The sequence below is a fragment of the Cyprinodon variegatus genome, unplaced genomic scaffold (assembly GCF_000732505.1).
Source record: "Cyprinodon variegatus isolate N-32 unplaced genomic scaffold, C_variegatus-1.0 Scaffold145, whole genome shotgun sequence".
In the NCBI taxonomy this organism is placed as follows: Eukaryota; Metazoa; Chordata; class Actinopteri; order Cyprinodontiformes; family Cyprinodontidae; genus Cyprinodon; species Cyprinodon variegatus.
This window is the reverse complement of record NW_015150598.1, coordinates 1,257,535-1,273,357: the sequence shown is the minus strand read 5'-3', so window position 1 is coordinate 1,273,357 and position 15,823 is coordinate 1,257,535. Positions and strand designations below refer to the sequence as shown.

The 15,823-nt window shown below is 38.2% G+C and overlaps 1 protein-coding gene across 1 annotated transcript in view; it reads right to left on the bottom strand.

Moving 5' to 3' along the window:
* LOC107086197 (tissue factor pathway inhibitor-like) overlaps positions 1–15,823 on the bottom strand; it is a 47,450-nt gene that overhangs the window by 18,407 nt on the left and 13,220 nt on the right. The window contains exon 2 of the mRNA XM_015376982.1: positions 4,565–4,768. Coding sequence (XP_015232468.1) covers positions 4,565–4,768 — 204 coding nt within the window. The remainder of the gene's footprint in view (positions 1–4,564; positions 4,769–15,823) is intronic.

Below are 15,823 nucleotides of genomic sequence, written 5' to 3'. Positions count from 1 at the left end.
TTAGTCTACATTTGTTACAAAAACTGTTACAAAAATTTTTTTAACATTTATGTTTTGTTTGTCAGGGAACGGAATAAAAGTGGCTGGGATACATTTTATACTATAGGAGGATTTATACAGGAGGTAGAAACTCTAATTTAATGCTTTTTAATGATAATTTTAATAATTTTAATGCCATCAATAATTACTTACACATTAATTACCCATAATTAATTACCCATTACTCTCATATATGTATATAGTTGAAATATATATATATATATATATATATATATATATATATATATATATATATATATATATATATATATATATATACATATTTCAACTCGTTTTCCAGCCACTTATGTTAAAATTTGCATTTTCCCATTCTCTAGCTTTAGGATCAACCAGGAGCAGTTCCACGCAAACACGTGGAAACAGTTAAATCTGATATAATTGACAAAATTATTATATAGGCCTTAATTTAAAAATAATAAGTTAATGAGTTTTTAATGATTTTTAATGACCTGCAGAAACCCTGTATAGATACAATAGGCTTCATTTTGCTGGTGGCAGAAAGAACTTTATGCTATTAATGTTTTGTTCCTTACAATATAAACCATGAGCTCTACGTTACGGTAATTAGACATCTTTGAGTGTTACAGCTGAAAGCAGAAAAGGAGTCTGAAATTTTTGTGTTTCCATCCTTTTTAGTGCTGCTCAGCTTTAGTGGAAGGAGCAGACCAGTTTTAACTTTTGTAGCTTTGACTGATTTTCTGTCCTGAAGCTTTATTTTACCGAATGTTAATAATTCAGCTTTCAAAGAAAAGCTGACAGACAGTAATGCCATGGCTTCAAGGCTGTCAGAGTGTCAAGGCTGCTCTTAGCTGAACTCAGTCTGATTTCACTACCCACTGGATGAATAGTAAACAGTGGTAAGTTCTAGATTTATTTGCATTTATTTACTTATATAAACCACTAAGAAAAGGTCAAAAATGCAAACTTCTTTCAAGGTTCTGTTTTTGGGACCAAAAAACACATTGAGAAGGCAGACCTGATAAGGTTGGAGGCCGTTCATTAATAGAGATCTCCAAAAGCAGACATACCTGCTAGAGAGGATGTAGAAGGAAAAGCAAGCAGGTGTACAATTAATGAGATATGAGGAGGAAAACAGATCTGACAAAGAAAGAAAGTACAGTGAGAGTAAAAATACTGAAGAGGATGAGAGAACAGGCGAGTCTAATTATATTCATGACTGTGGATGATCTGAAGAGCAGAAAAAACTAATGAGTGAAAAATTAAACAGAAAGATGAGAGAAACTAACAAAATACAGATTAAGCAAAAAGGAATTCAGAAATCAACTCATTGATTCGAATGCAATCCCTCACACCAAGCATGCTTGTAGTGACAGTGGAGAGGAAAAACTCCCTTATAACAGGAAGACACCTCAAGCAGAACCAGACTCAGTGGGAGTGGCCATCTGCTGAGGATGCCTTCACTTCACAAGCAGCAGAAGTGGTGGAGTTGAAAAATTAAAATTTTGCTGCTGGACGCGCCACATCAACCAATGAGAGAAGCTGATCAGGGAGCTGGCAGGGAGACGGACACAGCACTGCTGATGCCGAGAACTATGATCACTAAATTGAAACAGTTTATCAATGCCTAAATTAACTTATATTATATTGAAACCTGTCGGCAAATTATGTTCGCTTTTATTGTTCTGGAGCCTACAGTTTGTACCACACACTTAAAAAACGCTAACATCTATTTCCAGCTGCGACAAACAGTAGAGGAAATGCCTCTGCTGCTGCAGGGAATTCACAAAGATAGTGCACCACCAGTATGTGGGGATCTATGCACCTCAGACAGAAAAATAATATTTTAAGGCAGGATCGAAATCTTGATGAACTGACTGCAAAGATGATGTTTTGAGGTGTACCTACATGCTTTTACCAGCATATCACAGCAAAAATAGCAAAGCCACTCTCACCATTGATCACAGGAGCAGAAGAAGCATTAGGAAACATTTTACTGGACGCCCTTCAAGAGCGTTAAAGATGCTCTTGATGCGCATCTGACCTTAATGTGTAAAAGCTTCAAAAATGAAGCAGCATTTTGCTGCATTTTGCTGCCCAAAGTGCGTCCAGGTGTTAACGTAGCATTAAAGGTAAAGGCTATACAACAAGCAGCTTGCTGTTTCTTTGACTACAAATGCAAATATATTATTCAAACCTGGCTGCAAGAGGAACATTGATGACAAATCTAAGAGATGGATAGTATGAATGCTAATTAAAGAACCCATGGAAACGAGATTAAAAGTGAACTATCACTCCCTTAGCCGTGGAGTGATAGTGCCCAAAGAAAATAATCAAAATTGTTAACTGACAGCTCCAAGATGTTTTAAAATTGTTGAAACTCTCTAACAAAGCACATGCATAGTTTTTCTAGCCTAAAAAGCTTTCATAATTTGTGACCCCGTACCATACCGCAGCAGACATATTTTTCATAGCAGGAGCCTCAGGGATCATAGGAACACTGTTACATCTCAGCTACAGACACTTAATTTTCAAAAACCTGAACTATCCCTTTCAGAATGAATCCCAGTTCCTTCCTTCTGGATTGAGATATTATTTTTTCCAAACTGTAGAACAAATCATACCTTTCCAACTCATGTATGTATGTATGATATGGGTTAATCCAAGTCTGCTTCCTGTTTTGTTCGTGGGCTTGTTTTCCTACTGGACTGTAAAAAAATATCCTCACTGGGATAATAAAGATGTTTGAATTAAGTGGTCTGTGCAGAGAGAAGGTCTATATAACAGACCAACACTTGCCTTTAGGTCCTCTCAGCTTTCTTTGTCAAACATGAGATTTCTTTGTTTTGTTTATGCCTGCAAAAAGTGTTGAAATCGAGCTGGAGCTTTTGTTGTGGGCTGGAGTACCCACGGAGCTCAGTCACGCCATGTCAGACCAAAGAAACACAGATATATCACAGTAGCATGCTGTAACTTGTGGCTTTCAGCATGAATGGGAGGAGAACAGGTGAGTAAAATTTTCCATCGGCAGCACAAAAAAACAAAAGAACAAAAAACACATTGCATCATATAGTCTCCATATTTCACAGTCGGAGAATATCTTCATGAAAGTGGCTTTAAACTTTTACTGTTTTGCTGATACAGCTGATCTAGTGAATGGATCATGGATGCATGCACAAGCTGCAACCAAATGTGTATCATCTTTTGTATGGAGTTTGTCCCCATTTTGCCACCCAACTGGTCTGGGCAAGACCGTGTAAGTACTACTGACTTACCTGTTTAGCTGTTTTTAATGTGACAGAGAAGTCAAGGTAAGGCTTTCACATCTAGGCTGCTTAAGAGCTAAAAGCTGTCACCTACGGTAGTGGAAGCATCATGCTGTGGGTCTTAAATAATTACAGATGCAGTGCGGAGTGACGATGAAGCGCAACTATATTTAAAATTATTTGATATTCATCTTTATAACGTCAGACCAGCTGTACGTTGAATGGTATACTGTCCTGTAGAAAGGTAGTAAAAAAAAAGAACATAAAAGCAAATAATTTTTATAATATTTTTACTTTTAATAATGAATTTCACCAATATCCAACTCGTAGTAGTTGTCTTATCAGGCCTCCTTACTCTAGTACAACTCAAACACAGTTTAGTGTATTATACAGAGGATCAAGGATATGGAACAGTCTTCCCACATCACTGACAGATCTTTCTAAAGAACAATTTAAAAAGAGAGTAAAATTGCTGCTACTAAGTTGTCTAAACTTTCCATATGGATTTGTGGTTTAAATGATATGTTAAATTCTTTTATACAAAGAAATGCTGTTTTGTTTTTTTGTTTTTTCTACACAATATCATATAGATGTCTGAAATGGTGAAATATATTTGTTTTTATGGAGACTGCCACTCGGCAGTTGTCCATCACATTTTCTTTTTTAGTGAAACATTATTCTATTTTTATTTTCTTTAAAGAATGATGAAACTTTTATGATTAAAAGCAAAGGTCTGATTCTAACAAAAACATCTGGAAATGGGTGTTCTCATAAAAATCAAGTTAAAGTAATGTGGTGAATTCACCTATAATTGTCCAAAATTTCACGAATATCAGAGGCTTGTTAAATAGAAATCTGTATAATTTGCGGTTTTGTAACGCAAAAAAAAAAATCCATAAAATTAAGCACTCTGACATAAATCATAAAAACAAGAATAGAAATTCTTTCCCTATTCTCCAGGTTAGTGCTTGTTATCTATAAATATCAGGTGAGTTTCCTGGCTGCCTTAGATGGCCTTAGAGGCCTTCAGCAAAAGTATTGAGAAATCAGAGATGGCAATTATCTGTGTTCTCTACAAATCATGAAATGACTTATAAGACTTTCTGCCCCAGGCAGTGAAAAAGTCATATAAACATTGTTTATGATACAAAGTCATACTACCTTATAATATTACTTAAAATAAGATGATGCTGATTGACGAGGCCTTGATATACATTGTTTGATCTAAAAGATTCCTTAGAAACAATGATAAGAAGAAGCTGAACTTTAGGCTGACTCACTTGAGACGACGCAAGCCTCTTCGCATTCTTCCAACGTCTCGAAGTTGTTGGCGTTCCCTTGACAGCCTCCGTACTCAAAGAGCTCACAGCCTCCTGAGTTGACATCGAAAAAGTATCTTTGCTTGAGAGCCTTGCACGGCCCGGACTCATCTTTCAGGGCGCAGAGCTCGTTGAAGATGATTGGGTCAGGGTTCCCTCCATGATCTGTAGAATAAAATAGATCAACCTTTAAAGCCAAAATGGTTACAGAGTATCTGTTTAGGTTGAAACAGATGTGTTTCCTCAGAGTTTATTTCAACACTGCATTTTTATATATTTTTTTGTCAATGAAACTCTTAATTGAAACTAGTGTTGCGCCAATGCCATTTTTTGGCCTCGATGCGATACCCGATACCTGGCTGTGCAGTATGGCCAAAACCGATACCATACCGATGGCATCTGTTTGAAATTGCTGTGTGTGTGTATATATATATATGAAGAACTGCATACTACTTGGACGTAAAATAATTACCATCATGGCTTTGTCAAGCTGCTGCCTACCTTTGTGAAGCAGGAAGAAGACTAATACAAAGTGAAGCCAGTAGAACTTTTTATTGCCTACCTGGAATGGGTGACAATAGTTGATTAAACTTTTGGCTCTCAAAATGGTATCATTGCCCTATATGTTGGTACTCGCCAATAACGATACCACCATTTTAGTGCTATACCGGGGCCCCGCCCGATACTGGTATAGGTATCAGTGCAACACTAATTGAAACATCTACAGGTTTATACTTAGGGCTGGGGAAAAAAAACAAAGTTTTGTTTGAAATCAATCCCAGTTGGATTTTTGTTGAATTAGCATCACCCTGAATATGAATTCTGACCTGTCTTCCTTTAATTAAAATTTAATAAAACCAACAGATTTTGTGAGTCATTTTTATCAGTAAATGGTATACAGCAGTAGTCATTCAATGTTTCCCCACTTTCCTTGATGGGCCCTTGGCTGGTCCCCTACAATTCCTCTTTAAACATCAATATTTGTACTAAAATAGTCTTTCTGTTATTATTAGTGGACAATAAGATTTAAAAAGAAAAGCCATCTCCTGGTCAGACCCTGTAAATAAGTAAAAAAAAATATGAAAGAAGGGGTCACTCGAATGGCTGGAAGTTGGAGGGGATTTTCGCTGGAATTTGGAGGGAAGTTGGCTGCCATTTGGTTGGCATTTCAATGGGAAGGGCCACTTTGTGTGTGTGATGTCACCTCACTATAAATTAAGCTGTTCTGTGAAATGCTTTAGAGAATATCAAGCATCATGAAGACAAAGGAACCATGTAGACAAGGAGGAAGTTCTGGGAAGTGGAAAAACAGGGTTAATTCTAAGAATATACCCCTATCTTTCAGCTAAACTGACAGGCTTGACAACGACAGCGTCAGACTGTGGAGGACCTGAAGAATATATATATATATATTATGTGGGAGAAACAGTCTACATTGGAGGCTGTGCAGTCCACAAGGCTGGACTTTTTGATTACGGTATCATGTCTGGAAACCGCAGACTGGCTAACCAGGAAACATTTCAAAGGAAGTGTTCTTCCTCCTTTTCTATATTTAGAAGAAAAGAAAGACATTTCCAAAACGAGTGTTTGGCCAATATAAAACCACTCTTTGTGAAGGAAAGTTAAAAGTACCCACCACCCTTTAACACACCACCCAATCCGACAGACATGGTGGTGATGCGTATAATAAAATGGCCAGTCAAAGTTCTCACCTACAACAAATAAAAAAAAAACTTTGGCAGGACCTATAAAAAAAATTATGATCACAGAAACTCAACCTGCCCCTGAGTTCTGTGAGGAAGAATAAACAAAGATGGAGTTTATAGATGTTCAGAACTGGAGGAGATAAACTCCAAAAGACCCGAATCTTAAACTGCTCCTAAAGGTGGTTCTACAAAGTACTGAGGCAAGAGAATCAGAGCAGACCACAATTTCTGATTTCAAGCAACGAAATGAGAAAAAGAATAAATGCAGAGTTTGGTTAAGATTATAAAGCGATACATGCACAAAGCTGTTTTACATTCTCTCTCTTTAAGAAAGCTTTAATAATCTTTTTTGCTGTGGCAGAAATTAGGTCAAATAATCTGAGTCTACCCTCAGGCTGTGAGATAAAATGAAGCTGAATGTAATTTTTTTAATAACTTGAAACATTATGACAGCTTTCTGTGTTTTCTAATAGAGCTGCAGAGGGATCGTGCTACTGTGGAGCTGATTGACCTCCCTGAGTAAACAGTACCTTTACTCCAACACTAAATAACCTCAGATCTTTATTGGATTTCACTAAATTAAATAAAACTCTGAGTGCAATTAGCTAGTTTTAGATTTGTTTACCTATTTGAAATTGTGCTGGAAATCATAACTAGCTTTGGTTGGAAGATGGATCCAGGTAGGAGGAAGCGGCAGGCTAAAAAAATCTCGAATCTCACAGTGTGCCGCCTGCAATGACACGTTAAACTGCAGCAAATCGGTTTATTCGCAAAAAATGAGAAGCTGGATCTGCACTGCCTGTGGATAAAGGTCCCTGATATCAAAATCCAGTTTCATGTGTTTTCGGCTGAAACTCAAGAGATTTTATCAGTGAAGCTCTGCAAACCTGCAGCCCTCTAATGTCATTATCTGTTTATGAAAGCTGGCTTCTTCACATGCAGGAAGGAGGGCCCAAGCTCTACAAACAGCCGGCAAAAAACGTTAAATCGGTTGTCTCAGCGTGCAGCCGGGGAAACATCTTTCTGTGCCCTCATCTCTGCTGTTTCCAGGTCTGTTCATTGCTCTGCTGCATGGTGAGCTGCACATCATCAAAGCAATGTGTTCGTCATTTAAACATCTTTCTTTCAAACCACGATAGTGTTAAATGCTACAGATAATATTACTCATGATGTTTTCTCTTCTTTCATTTTTTGTTGTCTGATAACATATTTATGCATGACATAAATACCTCCAAGATGAGTCGGGTTTGACATCCATGCAAATTGTTGGAGGGTGTGTAAAAAGATATCATTTCATGCCGTTCAAAGGGCAAAAGGTGTAGATTTAACTGTTTTTGTTTTGTTTTTGTTTTTTTTATATTTTGAAGTTGAAACTGATTACTATCAACAGGGGGGGGTGATGTTCCTTTATAACCCAAATGCAGAGATTAGTTCTTGTAATTTTAACGAAGCAAAAACCCAAAATCCAAACAAGAATCAAAAATGAACAAACATCAGGGAAAAACTCAAGTGGGGAGCCAGAGATGAGGAAGCAACAAACAATAACGAAGAACCAGAACTGAGTAAAAATAAGGGGAACAGAACAAAGGATGGGCTAATAAGCTGAATATGGGGCAGGTGTGAGTGGAACTAACTAGATGGAAGCCTAGGTGAAAGGAAACAGGCACAAGGGGGCAACAGAGAGTAACTAAAGACTGCTTAAATATAATGGAAAATAAGCCAAAAATAAACAAAACAGAATAACTGATAACTGAGTCCCAAAAGGGGGGAACCATAACAATTACAAGACTCTTTCACAGACTTGAGCTGATTTCTTTCTTCTTTTACACTACTACCTGATTATTAAATTTAAATAAATTAAATTATCAGAAAAAAGCCCCAAATCTCATAGGATCAACAAGTTTTGAGTCAATAGTTAGGATCTTTAAACTCTTTGATAACAGCAGCCTATCAGAGAACAGAGATGAGTTTCATGAATGTTAGTGGGATTGTGTGTGTTTTTTTTTTTTTTTGCAGATAGAAGAAACGTCAACAATTCATTCCAAGGATCCCACATGACTCTGTTGTTCTGACTGGTGTAGAAACTGCTTTTTTCGACCCTGGTTAACTGTAAGCAACAAACATCAATGTTTTTCGTCACAGGGAGTAGGACTGGACCCAAATCAACAAATCAATCTGTTCCTGTAGACAGCACCAATGCTCTGCGCTGGCACGGGGAGGGAAACAATCAGACATTTTGTTCTCCATGAATGAAACAAGTCCAGAAACAGCTACAGTTCATAGAAATGTGTTTAAACAACAGTAAATATTTCAGATAGGAAAATAATTTGATGTTTTCACCTATGACATTTTGGTTTTGGCCTTTTGACATGACATTGAAGATGATTTGGTTTAGCTGATAATTAAATGATCTTTTTAAATAAAAGAGTAAACCCTTTTATAAATCTGTTCTGTTGTATTGTTGCTATTAATTTGTTCACAATGTTGTTAATTAGGTTTTTAATGCAAATGTGTGTTTTTTGGTAAAAAAAAAAAAAAATTACCTAGAACATCTGGTTTACAAAAGTTCTGCACTGAGATATAAGGTTCAGGATAATCACTGAATCAGGCAACTCAACTTTTTCTTAAAGAAATCTCAATGACAGCATTAGGTTGCCACCAGTGCAGAGCTATCTCTAGATTGGCAGCAAGATCCAGGATTGGACTGCAGAAGATGGGTAAACTTCTTCTGGAAAATCCAACTTCAGGTTACTTGGGCTGCGGAAAAACTGCCACGAATAAATGGTGGTACCAAAATGTACTCCAATAGCAACTTCTAGAATCCAGAAACAGTTCGGTGATGAGCAGCACTGGGTCAGAAAGTTATAAATAAATAAGAAATCAAATCTAAGAGCAGTGAAATTAAAGGGTCTATGGACAGATCATTTTCCAAGTTTTAATCCAATGAAGAATCAGTGCATTATTCAACAATAACAATGAATCCAGTAAAATACTGAACAAAAGGCAGTCCTACAACCTTCAGCCACAAAAGCAACTCCAAGACCTGCACCGAGAAGCCAGATTAAAAGGTAATTGTTGGTGGAACAAATGGTTCATCCTCCATGGGTAACTGCATGTGGGATTTCTTTATGGGGTAAAAATTATCCCAGAAAGGTAAGGAATCAGCTCACAGCTGCACAGGAAGTGAGTTATGATGATCTGAAAGCTGTAGGGCCCACAGTCATCAAGAACATTATTGATAACACTAAAATGTCTGAAACCGTCCAACACCAACAGAAGATACATGTGGAAGGAGCTAATAAACATCCGAATGGTGTGTAGAGGTTTGAGTAAAATGACTGCAGTCAAAATCAACTTCACCTAGACTAAAGTGTTGATTTATGAATTAACATGCTTAATATGATCCAAACGGTAATCGTGTCATTATGGGCTTTTTTTTTTTACTAAGGTTACAGAAAAGCTTTACTACTTTTAGGGGGAAATGAACAAGGCCATGTACCATAGCAACATCTACAGCCAGGACACTGGTGATGGGAGTAACCCCAGAGGGGTGAATTTCTGAGTTACAATCATTTATTGTTTTTAAACTCTCATGGCCGACAGCAAAATGAGCTGCTCAACATTAGATGAACAGTGGTTAAACAAAGGTCATTGTTTTTTTTTATCAAAAAACATGAGTTTGAGTGTTTGAAACACAGAAACCCAACTAACCTTGCAGAGAAATCAGAGCTTTACTCCTTTTTTCATTGCTTCTCTTCCAGACAGTGGTTCAGTTTATCCCGCACTAAGTAAAGACAAGGTGTGGACTGTGTTTAGAAAAGATTTAGAACCAGGACATTCAATAAGATGGGATTTTTCGGTCTGCCGAGAGGACAGAAAACACTGGAAGCATTGATTTCTGTCCTCTCTGTCTGAGATAAAGCACAGTAAGCGAAGTGTCCTTCAGCCATTTGTGTCCCAGACAACACTGCAAGGAGGTCCAATCATGGCAGAGGAAGCCATTAAAGTTGAAAAAGTAATTTACCTCCTCCTGCAATAGCCCACAAACTGTCTGGTGAGGAGGAAAGTCAGACATGTAGTCACATAAAACCTCCTGGCACAGATACAGAACATCATTGATTCTATCAGTTCGTCAATTCAGACAACTTCTGTACCTGTGAAGCAGGAATGACATGAAGGAGGCTTTTATCCGAACACAACATCGACAAGCAGATATCCCCCTGAACACAGCTGGAAGCTTCAAACGGGCCAAGATATAACATCTGGACGAAAACGATAAAGAGTTACTTAGCAACATGCCAAGGACCTTCCTATTCTAGATATGGACACTTTGATTTCAGGTTCAGACTGAACTTCTTACTGGGGTTTTTATTATCTTACTTCACTCCAAATTATTTGTCTGGACAGGATTGGATCCAAACAGTTTAAAGCACTAAACATCACAAAGCAACCTGTTTTCACATCCTCTCTCTGATTGGTTACATCCAAATCTACTTACATATCCAGTAAAATAAAAAATAAAAAAAGTACATTCTGATGGTCAGTTATTACATTGAATCAAACTAGAAAATGTGTTGCTTTGGGTCACTTTTACCAGAAATATCAGACAATTTGGGACCATTTGTGTCCAAATTGACACAATAATTTTAATTAATGTTGAAATAAAGTAAGTTGCTAATTCAATTTCCTGCTTTTAAACTGTCTTTAATTATTTTTGAGCTTTGTAGCTAATTAAGTCATTGCATCTGATTAAATTATCTTCAGCTGCAGGAAAATAAGGAATAAATAAATGAAGATAGGTTTAATAAACTGAATCTCATTCCATTCCTACCCAGATTTAGTTTAGTTTTGGAAAACCAAGGTTGTAAAAAATGCCTCAGTCACCATCCTCTCTGGGCTCCTCTAGAACAAATTTGATTTCAGATTCTTGGGGCTTTTTGCAGTATTTAGCGATACCATTGTCATGATCTTGGCACCTTCAGGCTGGGTTTTACTCTTTTTTACTCTCCTTGGCTTTGCTCTGCCATACGTTCATTATCTCTCATCATATTCACCTGTTCCTGCTGCTATTTAAGCCTTCAGGTCCCAGCCTTTTGTGCCAGATTATTCAAGCTTCCAGCGAGACTAACTCCAACATTCCCTGTGCCCAGTTCTGCCTGATCCTGACCTGTTTCTGCCCATGGACTTCTGAGCTTTGGCCACCCCTGTTTTGCTCTGTTTGGCTGTCCTGTGTTTCCAGGCTGTAATCTGGATTCTGCCTTCTGCTGACCTCTGCTCTGTCTTCTGACCAGCGCAGAGTTTTACCATCCTGGATCTTTTGGTTGAAATGAATGCCCTTGCTACTAAAGGACACCGCTCATTTTCTCTCCTAGGTCTCTCGTTCTGGCTCCGTAACAAGCAACGGAGTTCTGCTCCTCTGGACTTCACTCCTTCTGGGCTAGGACTGAACTGGTGGCTTTCATGCTCATTATTGTTCCTCATTTAAGTTTTGAAGTCACTGACCTGAGCCTGTACTCCTGCAGAGAATCCATTGAGCCCACCGCAGCTGACAAGCAGCCGCACGCTTATTTCAATAAATGCCTTTTTTATATCACAGTCTTTGTCGGCTGAATTCTGGGTCCTACATTCTCAGCTTAATTCTAATAATTAAACCGAATAAGGTGATTAAGACAGAAACATGTCAGTTAGCATCACAATGTTTACCATGTTAAAGATTGATAAATTTTTTTCCTAGTTTAAAAAATATATATTTTGCAAGCAATTTTCTGGTAGTAGGATCACAGTAGAGGGAAGAAGTGCAGCTTATCTACTATCCTGCAGAAAATTAATGATTAATACAAAGCAACTTTAATAAAACAAATTAAACCAAACCTCTTCCCCAATTCCACTCATTTTTAACCCAGTGGTCTGCACCACTGAGGGGGAGGATCAGACTCTTACAACAAGGTCAAGTCAAACATGTTTGCATTCCATGAATCTTTCTTTCAGGAAGTTGAGCTCAAAGAGAGAGAGGTCAGTGATCTTCAAAATAAAAGCAAAAGCTTTACAGCCCCCTACTAGGAGTACCTCTTACACAGGGAGAGCTGCAAACGGAGATTAATGAACTGGTTCTGGAGTTACAGCAGTAAATGAAAGAGACAACAGGACTGGACCCGTTCATGACCCACCTGCAAAAATAACACGTTAAGAACACGGAGCCCTTCAGAGCCTTTTGCTGTTCAACGCTCTGAATGAAAGTAATAATAAATAACTGGCATCTTTCCAGGTGGTTGCAGAATTGGGTCCAACATTCAGTTACTGTTTTGTTTAATGACCAAAATAAGCTTTTTTTTTTTTTACCCCTTGATTACACTCAATATTCATGCAATTTCACCACTATGATCCAGTGGAACCTGAAGAGTAAAAGAGAGTTAAAAGGTGAAAACTGATGCAAGCTGAGATGTTTTACCCTGGTTTGGAAAGTTTTATACCCAACCATCAGGTTAATTCTGCCTGATTTAAAACAGTGCTGCAGACAGTGCATCTGTTATTTCAGACTGGTCATGCTATCTGGTCTACCTTTACGTCTTTATGAGGACAGTAAGCTGCCGCAGAAGCAGAGCCAAGCCTTCAGGTGAACAAAGGGCTGAGGGTGAGTCAGAGCCAATCCCAGGATTTTACCACTGAACTCTCAGAGGGCAGATTTACCTCATTATATGAAGGATCCCAGCTGGGTGTGAGGATTACCCTTAACAGCCTAAAGACTGGGTGCCCTGTTGTGTGAAAGGTCGTGTTATCCAGTTTTCCTCTGTACCGGGACGAAGTTGACATGTTTTAAAAATAAAACCTGTCTGTGGACCATGAAGTCATTTACTGACAGCATGACCTTTTTTCCCTGCCTGGGTTTGGAAAATAAATGACGAAAACTCATCTTAGGTTCCAGTTCTTAAAATAGACGAAACTAAAGACTTTTTCCTAGTTTCTGGTGCTACTGGAGGGATTTTATAACTTGCTTCCAAGATTTTAAAATATATTGATATTTGGTAGATAATCCGTTACTGTTAGCACCTCTACCTTAAGTATGAAGCGTATATATATTGTTTATTCTTAATGCACCTTTTTCCCTCATTGTTTCCACCTTCTTTGACTTCTTTGCCAATATGTGACAAGTGAATTTCTCCGCTGTGAGATCAATAAAGCTCATCTAATCTAATCTAATCTAATTACCCAAAACTCTTGGGTTATCCCTAATTTTGAGCAACCAGACCTTCCTGAGGACTTTTACTCAATTTAGATGGGTTTTTTTGTTGGTTTTTATTCCTGAAGGATTTCTTTACAATATAATTCTAATACTTGAACCTGTATTTTAGCAGACTATGCAGTGTGCACCTAAAATTGTGAAAACTGGTGAACAAGTTAAGGACTTTTATAAAAAGTAATTGGAAGAGCAGCTGAACCTGGGTACTTGGAAGGAGAGTATAAAGAATGAGGTTTGAACAAAGATTTTTGCACAATTTTGTAAATCTTTAACCTCTGAGGAGATTGCATTTAGCTATAATGCAGATTTTTGGCGTCTGAAACCTTAAGGTAAAAGCTAATGGAAGATGATAATCCTTCAGATGCTTCCTGTGACCTCCTTCCTTGCACACCATCATGCTTGGAGATCAGACTGAGCCTCCAGCTGCTTCTGGAGCACTTTCTCCAGCAGATCAAAGGAATCCCCTGTGAGATTCATGCAAGTTAAGGAAAACAATAAAAGCTCTGAAATGTGGCTCAGAGAGGTTGGGAAACCGACTGTGGGCTCGCCTCAGGAGATCGGAGTGGGCGGTTGGGTCATCTGCATGCAGGTTGAGTCCTGTCAGCAGAGATGGTTTCCAGATTACACTATCTTAAACTGAAAGGAGCTTTTGTCTTTTATCTGCGGTTACTATCAACAGATTGTGACCGTGCTCTGTGATTAGCTGTAAGGCTGCAGGGAAATTATGAGAGAAGCATCCATTTTTAATCAAAGCCTTGCAGTGCGGCAGGTGGTCGGGAGGAGACATCAAATTAGCTAATTAATTGTTGCTACACTTGAGCAGTGAGCATTTTGTCCACATAAAAACTAGGTTTTAAAACTCGTCTCAGCATCGCCTTTTAGGCCGAGAACCACAAACCTTCTGTTTTTAGTCCAGCAAACTTTAAGGACTTTTTTAAGGACTTTTTGCTTGTTGCTTCTTGCTTTTCTCTGACAATTTATCTGACAAAGCCATCCCACTACGCAGAGATATCATCTGTGTTCAGGAGTACAACATGTCTCCAAACAAATCTTGATAATGAAAGTGTAAACCAGGACTGCAGTTCGCTTCAGTGGTTTAACTAAATCCATGCTCTGACATGCGGCGAGCCAAAAACCCGTTCAGCACCAGTGAGGAGGCTGGTAAAGCCTCAGCTCAAGCAAAATGGTACTTTAATGAGAATGATGCAGCTTTGTTATAAACACCAGCAGAACCACTTCGGTTCGGGTCACAGGTTCCTGTACATTCATAATTGGCAGGAAGCTTAAACTGACGTGTTTTAACTGAGCCGTAACTTTCCTGGGTTGGAATCTTGTACAGCATATAACCACAGTGTTTTTTGTTTTTGTTTTTTTTAAACAAGAGCAGAACAAACATTGTTCATCATCTTTGGTTAAAAGTATACCTACAGGATCAAATATATTTATACACTTCCACTGACATTACAGTAAATGTCTCTTCTTCAAGGATCAGGCTGATATTAGATCGATCCTCTGGGTAGAATTAGCGGAGCTGATATAAATTTCTTGATATTTGGACACAGACTCCAATTTTATTCCAACAAAAAATTTAAAACAATCCATTGGACTTGGTTTCCAAGTTTGAAGACAATTTGCTTTCCATCCAGGAAGCTTTTTCAATTCAAAATGTCAGGAATAGCATTGAGTTTGAGGTTTTGTACAGTAGCCCGACACAGCCTTGTTTTGTTTTGAAAACATGGAAATTGGAGCAGACGAAGGCGTCCATCCATTTGGAATGGAGGTCGTTTGGCTTCTTTTGTTAGACAGCAATACCCCATACCCATCTAAGTGTCTAAAAGGTTGGTCGTTAAAGGGGATTTTTGGACTGGCTGAATAGAGGAAGTCCTCCACTCGTCTGTACAGTGGGTGGGGCTGCAATGATAATGGGAAGGGATTAACTAAATAGCTGCATTGTAAGTTTTTGAAAGCTGGAACCTGAGTCCATCCCTCATTTTGAGGTTGTTTTTTCCTTCTTAATATGACCTGGATGACTGAGAACCTTCACCATCATACTCAACTTTTAAGAAAATTCAATAACCTTTTTACACATGGTTGAGGTTGAAGCAGAAAAGCCAGTCTGGATATAAATGTGCATCCTGGTTTTAACCGCCTAACCAATCTGCATCCCCCTGATAAAAGGAACAGGGTTAGGCTATCCATTAACCATAAATTAGTCATCACACTAAATTATTGATTCTCCAGTCAAAATTGGCAATAAACGTATTTGCGGCCCATTTA